Source organism: Ochlerotatus camptorhynchus, unplaced genomic scaffold (assembly GCF_037179485.1).
Source record: "Ochlerotatus camptorhynchus isolate MF236.1 unplaced genomic scaffold, CSIRO-AGI_Acam_v1.1 ptg000284l, whole genome shotgun sequence".
Classification (NCBI taxonomy): Eukaryota; Metazoa; Arthropoda; class Insecta; order Diptera; family Culicidae; genus Ochlerotatus; species Ochlerotatus camptorhynchus.
The window spans coordinates 3,698,274-3,720,842 of NW_027040773.1; the positions used below are offsets into that span (position 1 = coordinate 3,698,274).

At 41.3% G+C, this 22,569-nt stretch overlaps 2 protein-coding genes across 7 annotated transcripts in view; one reads left to right on the top strand and one right to left on the bottom strand.

Annotated features, from left to right (window-relative positions):
* The first annotated feature begins 1,298 nt into the window (after window positions 1-1,298).
* On the top strand, window positions 1,299-5,666 carry LOC135706624 (uncharacterized). Its single transcript, XM_065228270.1, has one exon. The coding sequence runs from the start codon at window positions 1,299-1,301 to the stop codon at window positions 5,664-5,666; it is 4,368 nt and encodes a 1,455-aa protein (XP_065084342.1).
* An 8,666-nt stretch (window positions 5,667-14,332) lies between these two features.
* The window catches only part of LOC135706530 (uncharacterized), a 96,866-nt gene continuing 88,629 nt past the window's right edge, over window positions 14,333-22,569 (bottom strand). For 5 of the 6 annotated variants that reach the window (XM_065228149.1, XM_065228151.1, XM_065228147.1 and 2 more), the window contains 2 exons: window positions 21,885-22,026; window positions 14,333-15,087 (listed from right to left, as the gene is read on the bottom strand). The gene's annotated coding sequence lies outside the window, so the exon portion shown is untranslated. The remainder of the gene's footprint in view (window positions 15,088-21,884; window positions 22,027-22,569) is intronic. The other variant, XM_065228146.1, reaches the window with a different exon arrangement.

Sequence of the window (22,569 nt, forward strand, 5' to 3'; positions counted from 1 at the left end):
CGAACCGATCATCCGAAATACAGTCCACCACCAAAGATCCGTCCATCCAAGGGAATCGTCAAGGGCACTTCCAGTGTCATCCCAAGATCGTTTTCCACGGCGATTCCCTCCCGCATGTGTTATGGTTCATTGCATCGGAACATAATTTGGTCCTTCGAACCGGATCGGAATGCAGCCAAGGTTTAGCTGCCCACGAAGAGGATCGGTACCCAGTCCACGAGAGGTTTCCTGCCAGGAGAAAAGCCTAATCATCCCGAGCGAACACATCGTTGCTACACGAAACGAAACGAAAACGAGTTTCTTGCTGCTGGTGCTGTGTACACACATTCGTATGCGTCGCGTAGTGAGCGGTCCGCAATCGTCCGCCGTCGCAAAAGACAAAAAGTGAACGCCATTTTGCTAATTCCGAACGAGTCGAAAACAAGTGTGTGCGTGTACAAGGTCATGTACAGTTGCGTCGTGTGTGCAACGTTGCCGAACTCATACCGAAACATTTAGTCCCGTCACGTGTGCTACGTTGCCAGATCCGTATCGAAACGATCAGTGCGTCGCGTGTGTAAGAAAAAGGCAACTAAAAAACTGAAGTGGAAAAGTGACCTTGAAGACAAACCAAAAAATGCCGGTAGAACATTCACCGTTGAAACAAGTGCAGCAAGAGGAGCAAGTACAACAATTGGATCAAGCGGAACAATCAGAAGACTTTCCAATTGTGCAACATATGGAGTTGCCGGGTCCGCCTACCGGGCACCTTTCAAGATCCAATTCATCAGGTTCATTTCACGGATTCAATTGGGAGGAGGCTATGGATTCTGAAACGATGCGGAGATTGAAGGGTCTGTTCCGGCAGAGAGGACAAATCGAGCAGAAGCTAGTGCGAATCCAGTTAACCTTGAGGGACTAGAAAAGTATGAGGTTGGCCCAGCTGCAGTGCACCAAGGAAAAACTCGTAGCCATCTACACCGAGTTTAGCCACTTCCATAGCGAGATCATGGCCTTGATTCCTGACGAAGCATCGGATGAGCAGGATGACATTTACTGCTCCTTCGAGAATCGTCACAGTGAGTTGTCAAATCGCGCTCAGGAATTGATCAACTTCGCTACACCACGGCAACCTGCAACTTTTTCTGTTCCCGCACCACAAGTCATCATCCAGCAACAACCACTGAAAGCGCCAATCCCTACGTTTGACGATTTCATTCATCAAGACCAGCTGTCAAGTCCTAGAGCAGTGTGAGTCATCGCGAGTGCTACCGCAACCAACTATCTCCAAACCCAAAGCCATATCGACTACAAGCAAGATGCCGTTGCTGAAGAGCAACACAGCCACCACGAGTTCCAGCACATCCCAAGGTCATTGCCAATTCTGTGGCAGTGGACATTTCAACTTCCAGTGCACGGAGTTCAAACAGCTAACAGCAACTCAAAGGGCAGAGAAAGTTCGAACGACAGGTTTGTGCTTTAACTGCCTCCGCAAGGGACACCAGTCCAAACAGTGTACGTCCAGCAAAACGTGTCGAAAATGCAACAGAAGGCATCATACTCTTCTACACGATGACAACGAAAGGGACAGCAGCCAGGATGTCAAAGCGAACGTCGCTTCGCCAAAGAATCGTGAAATCAACAAACCACCAGCTAGTGTTCAACCTCCTGCTTCGGTGGTGGATGAACCCGTGTCCACTGCATGCTCAAGCAATCACGTCCAAACATCGAAGACCGTTTTGCTGCTTACTGCAGTCGTCCAAGCCATCGATAAGCATAACCAACCGCATCCATGTCGAGTCCTGCTCGACAGTGGGTCACAAGTCAATTTCGTTACCGAGGATATGGCAAACCGCCTCGGTTCTCCTAAGATGAAAGCCAACGTCCCGATTACTGGAATCAACGCCTTGAGAAGCCTAGCTCGTGACAAAGTGTTCGTAAAATTCCGATCGAGCTACGGAGACTTTCAAGCCAACATCGAGTGTCTGGTTACACCCAAGGTAACTGGAACTATTCCAAACAGCAGAATCGATTTCAGCACCTGGAAATTCCCTGACGGCATCCAACTCGCCGATCCACGTTTCTTCTGCCCCGAGAAGGTCGACATGCTGATCGGGGGAGAGCTTTTCTTCGACATTTTGAAGCCCGATCACCTGAGCCTAGGTGCAAATCTACCGCAACTTCGGGACACTCATCTTGGATGGGTGGTAGCCGGAGTGATAAACGAGCCGTACGTTTCGAACGCGGCTATCCAACACGCCAACTCTGCTTCGATCGATTACATCGAGGAATTGATGCACCAATTCTGGAAGATGGAGGAAGTACCAGACGCTTCTCCATTTTCACCCGAACAGCTGTCCTGTGAAGCCCATTTCTTATCGACGTACGAGCGTGATTTGACCGGTAGGTTTGTTGTGAAGCTGCCATTCAAGGATAACGTGGACCAGTTGGATAACTGCCGCTTTCTGGCGCTCAAGCGATTCTTCATGCTCGAAAAACGTTTGGAACGCAATCCCGAACTCAAGCAACAATACGTCGGTTTTATCAAGGAGTACGAGGATCTCGGCCACTGCCGGGAAATCAAGGAAGCTGATGACCCACCGGATCTGAGTAGGTACTACCTGCCCCATCATGCGGTGCTGCGTCCTTCGAGCTCAACCACCAAGTGTCGAGTGGTATTCGACGCTAGCGCCAAGTCCGAACCATCCAAGCTGTCGCTCAACGAGGTGCTCCAAGTCGGCCCAGTAGTGCAGAATGGAATATTCTCAATTACGCTGCGATTCCGTAAGGACCCATATGCTTTTTCAGCCGATGTAGCCAAGATGTACCGTCAAGTGCTCACGGCGCTACTGGACAGGCGGTTCCTGCGATGCTTCTGGCGATCCGATCCATCGCATCCGTTGAGGGTACTTGAATTGAATACCGTTACGTACGGTACAGCTTGTGCACCATACCAAGCAACGAGGTGTTTGGTGCAGCTTGCCCAGGAAGAAGGTTCTGAGTTTCCCATCGGTGCTCGGATCCTGATAGAAGACTTCTACGTCGACGATGCTCTATCTGGAGCCAACACCCTCGAAGATGCCATCGAATGCCAACGTCAGCTGAAAGCCCTGCTTGCCAGAGGTGGATTTCATATCCACAAATGGTGCTCCAACTCGGATGAGTTTCTCGAGCACATACCACCTGCAGATCGAGAAAGGAAAGTTCCGTTACACGAGTATGGACCCAACGAAGTAATCAAGGTATTCGGATTGCTCTGGGATCCGAACATCGACATTTTCATGATTGCCAATCCACCAAGCGTTTCGCAACCTGCCGATAAACCAGCCACAAAACGCATCATTTACTCCGAGGTGGCAAAGTTGTTTGATCCACTCGGATTGTTCGCTCCAGTGATCGTCACCGCGAAGTTATTGGTTCAGCAGCTTTGGAGGACATCAGCAGGATGGGACGATCCAATCAACGAGGACACTCATGAACAATGGTCCACTCTTCAAGCATCACTACCGGAGCTTGGTCGTATTCACATTCCAAGGTGTGTCACGTTCCCGGATACTATCGCTCACGAATTGCATGGTTTCGCTGATGCATCGAATGTGGCGTACGGTGCGTGCGTCTATTTGAGGAGTATTTTTGCCAATGGATCCGCAAGCTTACGTCTTCTGTGCAGCAAGTCAAAGGTCGCTCCATTGCACGATCTTTCCATTCCACGAAAGGAACTTTGTGCTGCGCTTCTGTTGACGCAATTGGTCGGTCAAGTGATTCCAGCGCTTCAGATGTCTTTCCGAGAAGTTGTTCTTTGGTCGGACAGTACAATCGTTCTAGCATGGCTCAAAAAACCCTTGGATCAGCTTCAAACTTTTGTGAGGAATCGGATTGCTGTAATACAAACGGAAACCAGTGAGTGTCGATGGAATTATGTTCGTTCGGCTAGCAATCCCGCCGATATCGTCTCTCGAGGCCAGCTGCCGGAAGCTTTGAGACAGAACAGTCTCTGGTGGAATGGTCCGAAGTTCCTGTCCGCATCCGAATACGACGGTGAAGACACCGAAGAGATTCCCGACAACAACCTTCCCGAACTGAAGGTCCAAGTTGCAACTCCTGCGGTAAGTTGTGAGCCTTTTCTGTTCTTCTTCAAACACAGCTCTTTTCGAAAAATTCAACGCATCATGGGCTACGTGTTGAGGTTCGTCAGCAACTGCCGAAGGCCACGGTCACCCGATCGTGTGAAGCAAGCCCATCTCACTGTCGTAGAGCTACGTCAAGCATCGGAAGCAATCGTCAAGGTGATTCAACAAGTACACCTTGGTGATGAAATTCAACGACTGGTCTCCAATCAACCATGCAAACGTCTGGGCAACCTGCGCCCGGTGTATGAAAACGGCTTGCTGCGAGTCGGAGGGCGATTGGATCGCTCGAAACTGCCGTTTGCAGCGAAGCATCAACTCATTCTTCCCGACAAGGATCCTGTAACGAGAAAGTTGATTAGTGCATTGCATTTAGAGCATCTTCACATCGGTCAAGCCAGTTTGATCAACATCATTCGGCAGAGGTACTGGCTTCTGAACGCAAAGTCTACTGTGCGACAAGTAACACGGTCATGTGTGAAATGTTTTCGCACGAATCCTGATGAAACCAAACAGCTAATGGGAAATCTACCGACATCGAGAATCGTACCATCGCCTCCGTTCGCAGTGACTGGTGTGGATTATGCCGGTCCGTTTCTGGTGAAACAAGGTTCACATCGTCCGAAGCTCGTGAAAGCGTATGTAGCAGTCTACGTATGCATGACGACGAAGGCTGTGCATTTGGAGGTCGTATCCGATCTGTCGTCGGATGCCTTCCTAGCGTCGTTGAAGAGATTCATCAGTCGAAGAGGAATGGTCCAACAAATTCATTCGGACAATGCAACTAATTTCCACGGAGCAAACCACGAACTACACGAGTTGTATCGGCAATTCCAAGATCAACGAACTGCGAAGAAGATCCAACAGTTCTGCCAAGCACGTGAGATACAGTGGCATTTCATCCCGCCGGACGCACCAGAGTTCGGTGGTCTCTGGGAAGCGGCGGTTAAGGCGACGAAAACCCACCTGAAGAGAGTCGTACGCAACGTGAAGCTGACATTCGAAGAAATGGCGACCATCCTGACGGAGATAGAGGCCATCCTAAACTCGCGTCCGTTGTACAGCGTGTCCAGCGATCCTGCAGATCCACAGGTAATTACGCCAGCTCACTATCTTATAGGTCGTCCGCTGATCGCTCCAGCCGAGCCGTCCCTGGAAGATATCAACGTTAACCGACTCGATCGATGGCAACATCTTCAACTGATGCGTGAGCATTTTTGGCGAGCGTGGTCCAGGGATTACCTCAATTCTCTCCAACCACGCAAGAAGAATCTACGAACGACACCAAACCTTCGACCTGGAATGGTGGTCGTACTCCACGACAAGACTCAACCCCCGCTCAGTTGGAAGCTGGGTCGAATCACATCAGTGTATCCAGGTGATGATGGTTTAGTACGGGCCATCGATGTGTTCACCAACGGATCAACGTACCGTCGTCCTATCAACAAGGTTTCCGTACTTCCAATCGAGGACAATGTTTGCCCCTCATCGGTACCTGAAGCTGTTGATACGATGTCTCAACCGGGGGGAGAATGTTCCGTCCGTTCCCAGAAGGACTGAAGTGAGGTAGCGCCCAATCCTATTTCTACGGCAACACTACGAACAGCGACGCTGAATACTATGGTAGAGATTCGTACGAGGGAGAACAGCACAAACCAATCAGTATTAATACAACCTTCAAAGTGTGTACACTAGAGCAAAGAGCAATAAATGTAGTTAAGTTAGTGTAGCAAAAGTGTTCTTTCCATCGAACCGATCATCCGAAATACAGTCCACCACCAATGATCCGTCCATCCAAGGGAATCGTCAAGGGCACTTCCAGTGTCATCCCAAGATCGTTTTCCACGGCGATTCCCTCCCGCATGTGTTATGGTTCATTGCATCGGAACATAGTTATACATTCTGATTAATCGCATTCATGAAACATACATAATAGGTAGCACTAACTCGAACTAAAGAGCCTGAATTTATAAAGAGACGACTTGTCAAAATTTGAATAATCGATTATCTGTCAAAGTCATAGGAAAAGTTATTCCAAACGAGCAGAAGACTTGTCAAATGGATAAGATGTCGTCTCTTTATAAATTCAGGCTCTTTAACTCGAACTTGTCCGGTTTCTTTTTTCTATCAAAAGTAACTGTCAAACTGTGGGGTTCGCTTTGAAAATCGTTCGAGAACGGTTGTGTTTTTGCTCCGCTGCGGGCTTTTATTATTATTTTTTTTAGTTCGGGCTGTCTTTGTGCTGGCGTGGAGTATTTTAGTGCTCGTATTTGATTGTGTGTCCCGGGCGCGATAATTTGATTTGGAAAGTTTTGTGCTGATGTTTACCCTCCCTTTGTTGCCGGTGTGACTCGACCACGCTGATCTATTGTTAGGTTTTTGCGATGTGCATTGCTATTGTGCACAGAGTGATTCGAAAAAAAAGTGATCTAGTTATTGTGTCGCTGGAGGAGGGATTTTTTTAAATGAGTTGAGAAAAAAGCATCGGGATTGTGCTCCCGATATATTGATTTGGTTCCAGTTGAAGATTGTTCTTATACATTTCTCGATTGCATTTTCGAGGGGTCGTGTCTGCTATTGTGGGCAGAGCGTTTGATGGTCGGTTTGGTGTGACTGGTGGCAAGCTTGGCACTTGGAATGTTTCGTCTAACGGACGTACACCAATTAGTTGATGAGCCAAACTGGCAAAGAGGCAATTTCCATCGCCGGGAATTTTCTGGATCCACAGGTTGAAATCTGGTGAAAATGATTGTAGATATAATTGTAGGTAACTTTTATCACAAACCATGGTGCAAGTTAGGAAATACGTGAATAGTAACAATAATAAGCGTTTTCTGAGTTTTGTTATTGATGTTCACGAGTCAGAATTGCAATTTCCGACGTTAAAATTCTCACTGCAGATATAGAACATGGAAGTTAGAGTCGGTGTATAATGAGTCACGCCAAGAGAAAAACAGTTGAACTCGCATCACGGTTTTCGAAAGATTCCCTTTCTTTTAACTTGGAAACAGAGGACTTCTGCATCAACTTCAAATGACTTCTAGCGAGGAAAAAAATTAACGGCTGTAGTAAATCATAATATCAGTGGTTTTGTCGAATTATCTTAAGGAAAAATAGTAGAAATTGTCATTACTGATCATTACAAAACGTATCGCATGACAAATGTAATGCTCACTGCGTGTATATGATAATTTCTTCGGTTATATTTAATATTTAATTGCAATACCTTTCGTGGACCTTTCATAGCATCGTAATGCTTGTTTACTTTGCACGATAGGTAGCCTGTTTGACAGTTCAATAGGTAGACTTGGCTTCACTCTTGGCGTGACTCATTATACACCGACTCTAACAAAACCCTGCTGCTTGACGGTAACTAGAGGTAACCCAAGCTAATCGATGCACCCCTCGAAACATATGAAAATCCACGAACCCCTCATTTTATCTGTCAAACTTTCATAGCGAATCAAAACAAACATAGTGTAGTACTGGAATTTATACTAGAATGGGGAACGTTAATCGATTTGCTAGGGACCAATAGGCTAGTCAAGTAGTGAGCCAATTTCAAACCGATAGTTTAGCACTTCACAAATTAGTTATTGAAAACGATCATGATGGTTGTGGTTGAAGCCTGACTGTAGTCACGGCTATAGTCGCTATATTCATAGTCTGGCGGATAGAATCGCGGGAACTAATTGAGCTGTCAAATAGTGGAACCAATCGAGCAAATCACGACCAAGAACAGAAAAGAACACATCAGCTATTGCGAACAAAACTTCGGGAACCCTTTTCTCGTGACTCAAGGCTCGCAAACTAACACCGTCTTTGGATTGGAGAAAGTTTCCCCTATCCGATGATGACGGTAATTTGCGTTAGATTGGTGAGGAAAGAATAATCAACGTTTTGTTCAATTGTTGGTCTAAAATATATTGAATTGGGTTCTTTAATTTTGAAAAATATATCGGTTTTTATTATATATCATCTGAAAGAGCTTCGTTTTCTGAGCAAAGCGATATTTTTTCCGAACCCACACACTTTCATTTCGATTTTTAAATCAAGATTTAAATCAAAATAATAATTTCACTGTTTGACACTAAACTGACAAACTGACAGCTCGCTCCCATACACAGTGGCACCGAGGGGCGCTAATAAGGTGATTTTTGCAAATGTAATCGGTATTATTTAAAATAGTTCTAGTGTACCAAAATTGATGAAACGTTGGGTTTGACTTCCATTTTTAATGCAGATTACGAATATGCATTTACCTCAATACCCTTAAAGAACCCGCTTTTTGATAGATTGAAATTCTATCCGCCAGACTATGAATATAGCGACTACAGTTACCGCTCAACTTCCGAGCCAAGCAGACGCTTTTACGCTGCAGCTAATTCTGGAAGTCGATCCCAAGCTTAAATTCTTTTCGTTTCGCTGCGTTATCTCATCGCCGAGCCGTTGTGTGTTTCTGCGTACTACGACTCTGCGATGGTGCGCCGCGAGAACACATTCCGCATAGATTATGCGGCTTTGCCAAAAAAACCGGACTATGCGAAGGTGCCAAATTTCGTTGGAACTGTTCTGGGCTTAAAGCCAGGTGAAGTGATACGAATTCAGTGTAGCCGAAGTCTCGGATGTGCTTTCGTGAAGGTCGTCGACCTGGCGTTGGCACAAAAAGTGTGCGAAGAACACGACGGAAAACACGAAGTGATAGTGGAGGGAGGGAAGAAGATCCCCCTGCGAATAACGATGGAGGACGGAGCAGTGGAGGTGAAGATATTCGATCTGTCTGAGGACGTGTCGGACGATGCGATCACAAAATTCCTATCCGCTTACGGTGACGTCATCTCAGTGCGTGAACAGATGTGCGGTAGCGATCAACAATATCAATTTCCGAATATCTCCACTGGTGTTCGGATTGCGAAAATGATTGTAAAGCACAACATCGAGTCGTGGGTCTTCGTAGATGGTGAATCGACGTTCCTATCTTATTTTGGCCAACGTCAAACCTGCCGACACTGTCGGGAATTCATCCACATCGGCGCGTCCTGCGTACATAATAAAAAGCTGCTTGTTCAAAAATCGTATGCCGATGCCACGAAACAGCCAGCAGCAATGTCAACAAAAACAATTGCGAAGCCGCCAGCCTCAAAACCAGCGTTGCCGAGTCAATCTACGTCGGGACTGAGATACCCGCCACCGAAGAAGCAGAAGCAACAAAACCGATCGACACACAATCGGAACTACATTTTCCACCGCTTACTACCCCGATCATACCCATATCGGGTTCGAAGCAACCATCGGATAGCAGGTCGTTGTCTAATATTTCTGGTCTGGACTACGGTAGCCTGGGCTGCACGACGACCCAGTGAAAAAGGTTCTCGAAAGCGCCCCAACAGGAACAAGAAGAAGAAGCGCGCAGTGGGCAAGGTGGATCGACCAAGTAGAAGGCGACCTGCGGACCCTTCGCAGACTACGAGGCTGGCGAAGTGTGGCCATGGATCGAGTAGAGTGGAGAGGACTTCTTCGGAGAGAAGAGGACAACAAGGCCTAGGCCGAAATTACAAGCAAGGAAGCCATAAAAATGATCCAAGAACGAAAAAACCGTGGAACTGTGATATTAGAATGAATTTGGGGTCTTAACATAAACATGGACCCGAATGACCATGGGACAGTCCTCCGGAAGATCCGTAAAAGTGGTCCATCCTTGATACTGTTTTTAGAGCTCCGTAGTTTTGTCGAAAACACTTCGAACTGTGATATATGAAAGATTTTAGGGTCGAGACATCAACATGAACCTGGATGGCCATTGGACCGTCCTCCAGAAGATCCGGATCATCCTTAAAAGTGGATCATCCATGAAACTGCAAAAAAAAACCGTGGTTTTTTTTCGAAAACTCTAGGAACTGCGATTTAAGATAGAATTTAGGGTCGTGACATAAACATGAATCCGGATGGCCATGGGGCTGTCCTCCGAAAGATTCGCAACATCCGTAAATTTGTCATACTATGAAACTGATTCTAGAGCTCTGCAGTTATTTTTTAAACAATGTGAAATAAGAAACCACTGGATCACTTTTACGGATTTTCCGTATCATCCGGAGGACGGTCCTATGGCCATCCAGATCCATGTTTTTGTCACGACCACAAATTCTATCTTATATCACAATTCCTAATGTTTTTTGGAAAAAAAAACTGCGGAACTCTAGGATCAGTTTCATTGATTGACCACTTTTACGGATGTTCCGGATCTTCCTGAGGACGGTCCTATGGACATTCAGGTTCATGTTTACATCACAACCCCAAATTATTTCTTTCATCACAGTTCGTAATGTGTGGATTTACTACTTTTACGGTTGTTCCGGATCTTCCGATGGTCATCTGGGTCCATGACCCAAATTCATTCTTATATCACAGATCCTAATGTTAAAAAAAATACGGAGCTCTACGACCAGTTTCATGGATTGTCCACTTTTAAGGATGTTCCGGATCTTCCAGAGGACGGTCCCATGGCCATCCATGTACATGTTTGTGTCACGACCCAAAATATTTTTTATATCACAGTTCCTAATGTTTTCAAAAAAACCGCAGAGCTCTAGGATCAGGTTCATGGATTGACCACTTTACGGATGTTCCGGATTTTTCGAGGACCGTTCCGTTGTCTCCAGGATCCATATATAGAAACCATGACTGTATTTTGGCTAATTGTGAACGTTTGTGCCCATTAATCTAAATTACAGATCTTGCGCCACTTGCAAAACCCTACAAACACACCTTTCAAAAAAACGTGTAACAACTCTTTTCGCTTTTTAAAAAAAGTAGACGACTCTATTTGCAATATTTTTACAATGAAAATAATCTGCAGACCCTAGGAATTCTAAAGATACCACAATTTTTGAAATTCATTAAGAAATGGCTATGTTATGCCATTGCAAACTTGCCGTTACACGTTTTTCGGAGGCTTCGTAGTCGGCGTAAAGTTTTTTACCCACCGTATTCGGAGTGTTAAATGAGGCTCTGACAAATGAGCTACCCCCTGAGTTCGCCAACGGAGTAATTGTGTTAATGCGAAAGAGAGGAACGGCAAACACCGCTCGAGGATACCGCCCGATCAGCCTTCTGAATGCGGACTTTAAAATTCTCAGTAGGATTCTGAAAGCACGTCTCGAGCTCGTGATGAGGACTCACCGCGTGCTGAGTGGTGCACAAAAATTGTTCCAACGATGGACATTCAATTTTCGAAGCCACTCTTTCTCTGAAAGATCGAATTGCTCAGCTGATAGCGAGGAAGCAAAAAGGGAAGCTGATTAGCTACGATCTCGATCATGCTTTCGATCGGGTATCCCTTTCTTTCCTTCACGAAACAATGCGGCAGCTGGGAATAAACACAACCTTCGTCAGTTTACTTGCACGAATTGCCGATCAATCCTTTTCTCGTTTGCTAGTTAATGGACATCTTTCGCAGCGTTTCCCCATCGAACGGTCGGTCCGACAGGGAGACCCGTTGTCGATGTTACTTTTTGTCATTTATCTTCATCCGTTCCTGCAACAGCTAGAGCGACAACTCGGTACTGACCTAGTGGCGGCGTATGCAGATGATGTATCTGTGATAGTCACCAATATAAATGTGATTGAACGCATCAATGGACTCTGACGATTTTGAACGAGCCGCCGGTGCAAAACTAAACAGACTGAAAACGGTTGCAATCGACGTCTGGCTCATTGATGGAGATCCACCGTGGAGATGCCGTGGTTACAAACTGCAGAAAAGGTAAAGATCCTGGGCGTGTTTTTTACCAATTCAATTCGCGCAATGATTAAAATTAATTGGGATGTGCTTGTATCCAAATTCGCACAGCAGTTGTGGTTGCACTCGCTGAGGAATCTCAATCTTCAACAAAAAGTGACACTATTGAACACCTTCATAACGGCAAAGATCTGGTATGTGGCATCCATCGTCCTGCCGTATTGTGTCCACACGGCGAAAATAACGGCAACTATGGGCTCATTTTTGTGGCGCGGACTACCAGCGCGGGTTCCAATGGAACAAATGGCGCGTGACAGAGCATCTGGCGGAATGAAGCTGCAGCTACCGGCATTGAAGTGCAGAGCGCTGCTAGTGAATCGTCACATACAGGCTCGGGATTCCCTCTCGTTCTAACAATCCCTTCTCAACCAAGGAATTTCTCCCCCCGCAGACCTTCCCTGTCTCAAGTTAATTTCCCAGCAAATTCCCCTTCTTCCACCATTTGTTCGATAGCACCCCTCTAGTGAACAAATACATCGCTTGGAGCGGACGGAAACACCACGGGTCGAAAGGAAAAAACCTGGCACGAACTGGAAGCGTATATGGTTAAACATCGCAACGAAACAGCTGTCATCGAGCCATCTTCGAGCTTATACTTGCTCATAAATGAGAAGACGGAGCACCGAAAATTAATGAGAACCATGCAACGTGCGGACGGTGAGAATTGTTTGCATTGCAATGCTGTTGTTGAAATGCTGCAACACAAATTCAGTGTTTGCCCTCGAGTAGCACACGCATGGGCATTTGTACAACAGAAGATGACGATGATATTTGGAGGCTGGCAACGACTGTCTTTCGAAGAACTGCTGCGCCCAGCACTTTTAAACATAGGACCAACAAAACGAAGTCAAATATTGAAGATGCTTATATTATACATGTTAATAAAGTTAACGTTAGAATCGATGTTAGTGCACTTGAATTCTACTTAATATGTGAAAGCTAAATTATTTTGTAAATAATCTTTTAAGAACATTGAAATAAACGATACAATTTAACAAAAAAAAAAAAGACTATTGTCACGGCGGGTCGTGTTTGATTGTGTGAGGTGGTTTTGATGCGGTAGTTTGACGCATAATCGGGGCGGTCCGGTGAAATATGAAGGGTAAAACAGTCGTTTTAAAACGCAATAGTAATAGAGTTCGGTCGAGATAGCTTAAAAGATGCGCAATATTTTTACGCAGGTTAAATCGTCGCGTCAGTCGTAGTTAACTTAGTGAAGTAAGGGGCACGGTAGTCCAAAAAAGTAAAAGTTTTATGGATTTTCGTCTTACTTAAGGAACAAATCGAAACAACTAACGTCGCGTAAATTCTATGAAGGCATAAGCACTTTTTCGTAGCTTTTTTGTCTCCAGGTTTAAAAGATCATCGGTCATCGAGGCTTATTCTTGTGTAAAGGGTACCACCAACAATCAAGGCGAAACTAACGATTTTAAATTGGCTCACTACTTGACTAGCCTATTGGTCCCAAGCAAACGATTAACGTACCATATTCTAGTCGAAATTTTACTACTACACAATGTTTGTTTCGATTCGCTATGAAAGTTTGACAGATAAAATCAGTGCTAACATCGAAGTACACCCACGCGACACAACAGCAACATCGGGTAGGGGAAATTTTCCCCTTCCTGACGATGCTGTTGGTTTGCGTGGGCGTTCTTCGGGTAGCGAGTAAAGGGCCCACAAACCATTTGTTTACAAATGGCTTTTGCGCCGTTTTCAAATGTTAGCACTGAAATGAGGGGTTAGTAGATTTTCCTATGTTTCTAGGGGTGAAACGATTAGCTTGGGACCGAAGAGAGTACCAGAGCTGAGCCAAAAAGTTGAGCACGTTTCATCGGGACCTTCTAGTCTTAGAGTTACCTCTATGGTACCAGATCTGAGCCAAAAAGTTGAGCACGTTATTTTTAGACCTTCTAGTCTTAGAGTTATCTCTATGCTTATACTGCCGCTCATGGCAAGTTCGTCAAATGGCACAACTCAGCAAGCTGAGAAAAACGCATTTTAAGTTTGCTTCGAACTGTTGCTTCTCATGCAATGGGACAACCCATTTGACTGTTTTTCCAAACTTTATAGATTCATTTACCGCTTTATTTGTTTATGTGAATACATTGTAATAACAACAAATCGATCATTGGTGTGTTGCAATAAAAGGAGCTCGTTTGCGTTCAATCATTCTCATGCTCATAACGACCACTGTAACATCGTATAAGGGAGTATTTATGTAGGAATATGTACGCGATGGGGAAACAAATTGAATTGTTCGACGTTGTCGCAACCATCCTGAACAGTCTTGAATTTTACGCTACGTTCGTCGATTGCACAGTGTGACAAAATTCCTGAAGTTAATTGCAAATGAAGAGAGAAAAAGAAGCTGCACCTAAAAAGCGAATAAAGGGGAAATTTCGGACAACCTATTCTGGGCATCAGCTGAATTCGATAACATTTTATTTTCAGCTCAATTATGTTACAAATCAGTTCAGGCTATTGCTTCGCTTGTTAATGTATTGCGCAATGTTACTCTATTGTTTATTACAGTGAATCTGTTCGTCAAAAATTAAGTACTGCCTTGTATATTTGAGTTTTACTTTTTCGGTATTCCAGTATTTTTATTCAACGTAAATAAATAGTATATTTGATAAAACAAACAAAAATAAGCACAATATTCTTTTTTTTTCTTCTTACATTTAAATACAATGACACATTTCGCTTTATCATTTGATACTTTCTGTTGCACCGTTTTTTAGACTACATGAAGATGCATTTTAACAAAAGTCAAGCAAAATATTATCAAGATTTCAGAAACAAGGCCAGAACCAACTTCACAACTGTTCAATTTATGTATAAAATTTGAGATCTCACACTCACACAAAATTTATTTTATTAAAAAATTGATTCAAACTATACAGTAGAATGAAGACAAAATTGTTAAGGTAGAAACTCAAAACTCGAATAGGAAGATCTTTTTTTTTTACATTTTTTTCGTTTTGTTTTAACAATAAGCTTACCGAAAGTTTAATGCTAATTTTCTTTCCATAAAGCTAGTAAAATGCTACAACAATTCCTATGATGGTGTGTGCTTATGGTGAGGGATCCTTAGGCCATCGGTGCCGGTTTTTGCATTGGCAAATGGTTCATTCCTTGTTTTTTTTCTCTCTCTCTCTCAGAAGTCAGTTTCGCCAGGACCTGTGAATGATAGGGAATTGGTTAGTTTAATCTGCATTTGTAACGCATCACATTTCGAAGTTAAACACGAGAGTGAACAACATAACGCAAAATACACACACACATCACTCGGTTGGTTACTTCAGACTAGGCAAAATCCGATGGATTTGAGCAGCGAACTGCGCGGTTTTAATTCTGAAAGCAATATTATTCAAAATATGTTTTTGTTGTTGTTGTTGTTATTGTAGGTTTTTTGTAACGATTTTAGTGAGTAAATATTGTGTCTGATATAAACATTTACCGTGGCATTACATACGATGACGAAACTTCGCCTCGTATAAGACATTCATTCTTTTGATAGAATTTAACGACCTTGAATTGTGGACGTTGAAAAAGGCTGACCGGAGAGCTATTTTAATATGCTAGCGTTAAGTACTGCGAGCAATACTCAGCGGGTAGCTAGAAAATTGCATCTGACCGCGTCGCTTAAACTATGAGTTGCAACGTAACAGTTTGGATATTGAGTTCCCGGAAATAACAAATGAAATAAAATACAATCACAACAAAATCTATTGCGAACAATTGGTCTTATAGTATATGTATCATACAAGTAAATTCAAAATATAATTATTACAATAGATCTACTATTCTACTAATATAAATTATCAACATTAGAAAACCAATACAATTAATGGTAAATGGCTCAAGTTTGTTCGGAAAAAAAATGATTTTTTGTACGATTAATATACATAACAACCCCCTTGATTGTTCTATTGTAGATTTCCCTATTCACCGTAGATTCTATTGTGGAAACAACAAATTCTAAGGTTATTTTTATCATTGTGGACAATACGATTTAAATTCTATTGTATGGTTACAATATATTTCATTGTACCTCTATAGTTCCTTTTTTACGGGTAGGTTAAAGAACACTGCAGACTATGATGGGCTGGGCATGTAGAAAGGTTGCCGGAAGAGCGAAAAGGGAAGGTAATATTCCGCAGAGAATTCGGACGAACATGGTGACTGGAAGTGATTGGCTTAGGATCGAATCCAGTTGCAAGGAATTCTCCATTCGGCATACATTCAGTCAAAAGTCGGAGTCAAAAGTTATCGTGTTGATGTTGACATCAAAGCAGCCGGACATTCCTTATCGGCATTTAATACGAGTATAATACCGGTTGGAGCTTACCCCCATAAAAGGATTGTTTTAATGATCTTTAACTAATAACATTGTTGTCCCAAAAGGCCTGGGTTCAATCCCAGCGGCCCAGGATTTTCTGAGTTGATGAGTCGATATGAGTCGATCTATGAGTTGATGAGTCGATATGTAGGGTCCAGGTGTGGGAGCTGCCTGCCTGGCGTCGGTAGCATTGGTGCAGGGAAAACAAGATCGACGGAAAACAAACAAGGAAGAAAAGCCTATTTTCTAATGATGTTTCCGGTAACATCAATAGATTCATCAGATTAATTAATGCACTAAATGGAATTTATATTTTTGATCAATAAGTAGTGACAATCGATTCTCTCCCTGGGGCGTAATATGTTCCTCCAATTTTCGATGAAGTTCCCGGAAATGGGAAGGAAACACTATCTCTGAATCACCTTGCACGGCAGATCTAACTAACTCGTAGAATTTTACTCAAAATTTGATTTTTATCAAAAGTTGGTTACTCAAAACTGAGTAAAAATATTACTCATTTAAAGTTGAGCTATGCTTAGTTACATAGTCAGTTAGGACGTGTTGAATTCCTTTTGGTGATCCTACATTCCATTGCCCTGGTAGTTGATCAACTCATCGTTACACAACTTTTCTTTGATTTGTTGATGCCAGGACAGTTCAGCCAGATTTAAGAAAACTTACCAATCCTCCAGGAAACTCGCCTTAGAGTGGTCGTCGCTGGCGATTTAATAGACTAATCTACCCCATATGTAGCAACATTGTTATCAGTAGGTGTGCAGTCTTTTCAAGCTCGTTTGAAATCCTTCTAAGAAAGAATCATACAACCAATTAACAATTATTTACCGTAGTTTGTCTGAATGATCGGTTGCATAAGTGCTGAAATCTGTTCGTTCCCATCGAAAGATATCACTTGAACAAAAGTAATTTTGAAATTATCATTAAATTAATTGACAATCACGTAAATCGTCGTCAAAATCTCAATCAGTTGTTCATCAATGGTATAGATTCATATTGTTGAAAAAAGTAATATCGCAATAATTACATAAACACTTTTTTTTTTGATTTTCGAAAGTCGTCCCCTCTCATTTTAAGACATAGTAATATTAAACAAAAAACCCTCCCCCCTTTTAAGATCTTTCATGGATTTTTTGAATGTTCTGTAAATGGCTTGATCAATAAGATGTTTCCGCTCCCTTCCATATAAGAAAATGTAAGAAAATTTCCAACACCCCGTTCGCTCCTAAATGCTTACGTAACTATTGAAAGGACTCTTAGTCAAATATAGTAATCCATTAGTATTCCATTAGAAACAATGCTACTAACAAATCATTCCAACAAACAATTGGATTTTTTAGCTGAAGAAGTTATTGTTCAGCATTCAAGGTTTGTTGGGATGCTCGTGAGCGTCACTGACAATTATCATGGCATCCCTTGATGATCATATTCATCTCGTGATAGTGACAAACACTGTTTTGTACATTTTCTGTCACATCGATCGATAAATGATTAAATTTTGTCTTCCCTTCTTTAGGACCATTCGTAAATTACATAACGCCAAAAATATAATTTTTTGCAAGGGGGGCGTCACATCTAAATCTCAATTATAGATGCTCGAAAAATCTCACACTAGCAAACCAATCTACTTAAAATCTACTTTCATTTCTCGCATCTACTTGCATCGCGCATCATCTTTTTGCTGGAGTTCTTCAGAATCGTCATAAATCTTCTTTCTATCTACTCAGCGTGCGCGCAGCTTAGCACACTAAAACAAAATCGTTTCCGCATCGTAGATAGATTCGTCCCCTCGATTTTTTGCGCCCACCCACCCCTTCGTGACATTTTTGAAACAAGCTTAATATAACCTCCAACTCCTTTTCGTAAGGCGTAATATTTGTAATATGATTAAATTATAGCATCTTAGTCCCAATTCTTAAACAATAATAGTTAATTAATGAATAAATAAATGTAGTATTTTAATACCAGAGTTTTCAAAACATGCAGTTGCGATGTGTTAACGGTAGCAGTATCGAGCGAACCCCTCCACCCCCTATTTTGACAGTTCCTGTTCTTGCAATGCATTGACATATACTGACTATAGGGTGCCAATAAAATGTATACACACAAAGGACAAAAAATGTTGCAATAAAAATAATGCACGGTCAAATTAAAAGTTTCCCAAATTTCGTAGTTTCAACTATGAAAATTTTCAAAATAAAACATATTTTTTTGGTTTAAAAGTGTTTCTTTCACTTTTGGCCTGTAATTTTAAAAGTGTATTTTTAAGAATAAAAGTCGTAAAACTGTCAAAAATCTTTTCATTGCGAAGTTTTTGACAGTACAGCCGTTTCCCGCCAAATTGGACATGCGAAAAAAAAAAACAAAACGAAAGCAGCTGTGAGAACTAGCATGAGCAGCAGCAGTTTCTTCAAGTTTTCCACATTTTCATCCGCCGGTGCGCTTGTTTCTCTTCTGACGCTATCGAGTGGAATGATCGGAAGGATATTCCAGTTCCGGGATTTGGAGGTTGGTTGATAAAATTTTCGAAGACTTTCGATTTTGCTTCCGATTTTATTATTATGTGTTTTGAGCAGCCTCGTCAGTCTTGCCGGAAAGGAACCCGCATAAACGCGAACCATCACATGACCTTACCGATAATGGTTATAAATTGTTTATAATCCCTGCTAAACTTCAACTGAAATGGTTATGGAACTTTACATGAACGTTTGTGTGATAAAGTTTTAACCTTATGTATTATGGTTTTTTGGAAGCGGACCTTACAAATAATGGGTTGTTAAGAACCGTTACCATTCCAAATTCTTGTTTTCTTCATACATTATCGGAAAGAGAACTATATTAGAACGTTTTTACTTATGGTTTGAGAACATTAATGGTTATGGTTATGGTAGTCAGTAAGGTCCATTAATGGTTTTGTATTATCGCTCAACTTTACGTGAAATATATCGTGAATTGGTAATCAGTAATTTACAGGCAACCAATTCGCGATATATTCCACATAAAGTTGATCGATGTTACAAAACCATTCATGGACCTTACTGGTTACCATAACCATTACCATTAATGTTCTCAAACCATAAGTTAAAAGGTTTTAGTATAGTTTTGTTTCCGAAAATGTATGGAGAAAACAAGAATTTTGAATGGTAATGGTTCTTAACAACCCATTATTTGTAAGGTCCACTTCCAAAAAACTATAATACTTAAGATTAAAACTTTATCATCAAACGTTCATGTAAAGTTCCATAACGATTTCAGTTGAAGTTTAGCAGGGATTATAAACAATTTATAACCATTTTAGGTAAGGTCAATTTATGGTTCGCGCTTATGCGGGAAGGCTACTCCCACCATCACCATCAGCTGTATCATTTGTGTAAAATGCTTCCCATAGAAGATTCCACAATGCCGTGCCCTTTCAGTTATCATCAAAAATATAAATAAACGAAAATATACCAAATTAAATATTAAATATTTATTTTTTTTATATATTTTTTTAATATATAAAAATAAATATAATTAAATATTAAATAATAATATTTTGTGTGTGTAGGAATAAAGAAACCATCGAAACGGCCCATATGCAAAATGTTCATTGCCTCGAAAAAGACCCTGTGCAAAATTTGAGTTCAATCGGACATGATTTAGGGGTGCAAAGCGGTTTAAAGTTTGAACTTATTAAATCTGAAAAAATATCCCAAGGTAGGAAGTTGTACATGAAATTTAGGAAATGGAAAACTTTTTTTATATGCCAAATGTCTTTAAAATGCATGAAACATCGAGATCTAGCGTTAAGGGGAAGTTCACCGCTCCGGAAAAAATAGTTGCGTTTTGATTTTTCTAAAATATTGGAAAAAAAAAGTATCAAAAATCTAAACAAATTACATTTTTTTTTTCTAATTTTTCAAAGAAAATTCACGTGCAAAAACATTTTTTATAAGTCATTATGGGGTAAAGTTGGACTTAAAAAACCAAAAAAAAATCGACTTTTCGGTTTTGCTGAGGGTCCAATTTTTTCATGAGATAGAAAAAAAATATTTTTGCTTGTAATTTTTACAAAAATTTAAGAAACTGATTTTCTTGGATTTTTGATATTTTTTCTCAATATTTTTAGGAAAATAAAAAAAAAACCGAAAATATTTTTTTTTATTTTCGGGCCGGTAAACTTCTTCTTAATATGATATTTTTTGTAGAAAGAAATTTCCCGAAAATTTTAATTCCAAACGAATTAAAATGCATGAAACGTCAAGATTAGTTAACAGTTAACTCGACTTTTTTCCCCATGATCAACTTTCTGGGATTTGCGGAAATCGTTTTTTTGATGATGCCAAATTACTTAAAAATGCATGAAACGTCGAGATCTAGCGTTCTCTGTAAAAATAACTCTTTTGCCTAAAATTTACTTTCCGAGACGTAGAGATTTTCGTGAAATTCCGAAAAAAGTCCCAGAAAGTTAAATTTTGCAAAATTAAAAAAAAAACAATCGAATCAAGACAAAAATTTAATTTTTTTAGGAAGTTGATTTTTGTTAAATTATTTTGGCATGAACAAAAATCGATTTCCGAAATTTCAGGTACCGTAGACCCCCGTTAATCAGAATGACACTTCGTGCATATTAACGGGCTTAATTTTTAACTTGATCATCTATCAACCCTATAAGCTTCAGAAAAGCGTGTTTCTGGTAATCTTATTTGCTGTTTTGTTTTGATTCTGCGTTCCGTTTCCCATCGTTCCATTTCGCTTCACTCCATTCCATGTGCTAAATGACGTTTGAGCAATTTTTAGTTTGCACAACGTGCAGATTAGCGGGGTTCAAACTAAAAAGCGTTCAGATTAAACACGATCAGATTACCTGGGGTCCACGGTATCCCTCCTACCTTGGGATATTTTTCAGAAGCAAAAAGTTCAAACTTTGACCCCTAAATCAAGTATGGTTGAGCCCAAATTTTTCATTGGGGGTTTTTTCGAGCCAATGAACATTTTGTACATGGTCTGTTTGAATAATATCTTTGGCACCCACCCCCTTTGGCGTTCTTTAACTTATGAATAGGCCCTTTCCGTAAGATGCTAACACAAAAACATCATTTGTTTCAATACCATCTGTTTTGTGAAGTAGCAGGCTGGGTTTAAGTTGTAGATCTTCAATTGACTACCTTGTCGGAGTTTGAATTTTATTGTAATCCTATTAATATCACCGACGAACCGACATGCCACAGGAAGGAGCATTTCGTTTATCCACAATTCGGATTGTCAAACGAGCGATTCGAAGTTTCAAACGGGCCTTCAGATCTTTCAAACGAGGTGAGACGCAAACCGAGGCAATATAAATTATACGTCGGTTCGTGTTCTGACTCATGGTATGACGCCTTTCGGATGAGTAGATGTCGGTAGTGTTTAACGTATTTTAAATATGGCGTCTTGGGCACGAATTCGAAAGTAGCTTGTATGAGCTGTCACGTCGGTTCGTCGATGTTAATATTCAAATAATGGCAAATTTATCAACACTAATAAGAAACAAGCAAATAAATATTATTAAACGTTACAAAACTAGCATTTAGCCAATTTACTGATTAATTCTTTCTCTTTTGTTTTCTGCGCTTAACACTAGATTTCACAGTTTACTCACTATAAGATGTGTGTGACGTAAGTGTGTCTGTAGTAATAAAATATGATTGTGATTATAGTCTGTTCTATTCAACTATTGTACAGCTCAGCACAAGAACAAGGCAAATGTAGCTAATCTTTCCTTTCATTGGTATTGTTTTTTTCTGAAACAGAAAGAACAATGAGAACGGTTGATGCATTCCTTGGTTGTTGTTTTATTTGACATGTTCTCGGTCATCAGGGTTTGATTTGTGCTGGTCGACATCAGAATGTAAACGATGATCGAATGTTAGTTCGGTTAGGCAGGAATACGATCTTTTTACACTCACGTTTTGTGTCTACGTGTAAGTGCGTGTGAGTGTGTGGATTTTTAGTGTGAAAATTAGAGGAAAACTTCACCTTTAACTTGTTTTAGTATTTTTAGATTGAGAATAAGAAATACTGTCAGCATGAGGCTTTTCTGGATATTCTCGATTATATTCGATTGAAATAACATAAAACTGAATCTTGGATTTACTCAAAGTTTTGTTTGAAAATTGACCGAAAAAGTGATTCAAATTTAGCTAATGATTAAATCAATTTAACATATGTCTCTCTTGTGTTGAATATGCAAGGTAGAAAGAAATTCAATTACAAGAAGTGAATGAACGCTGCGCCTTACTTTATCGGGAAAAGTTTCTTGTTTCAAGTGCAAACTTTTGTTGAAA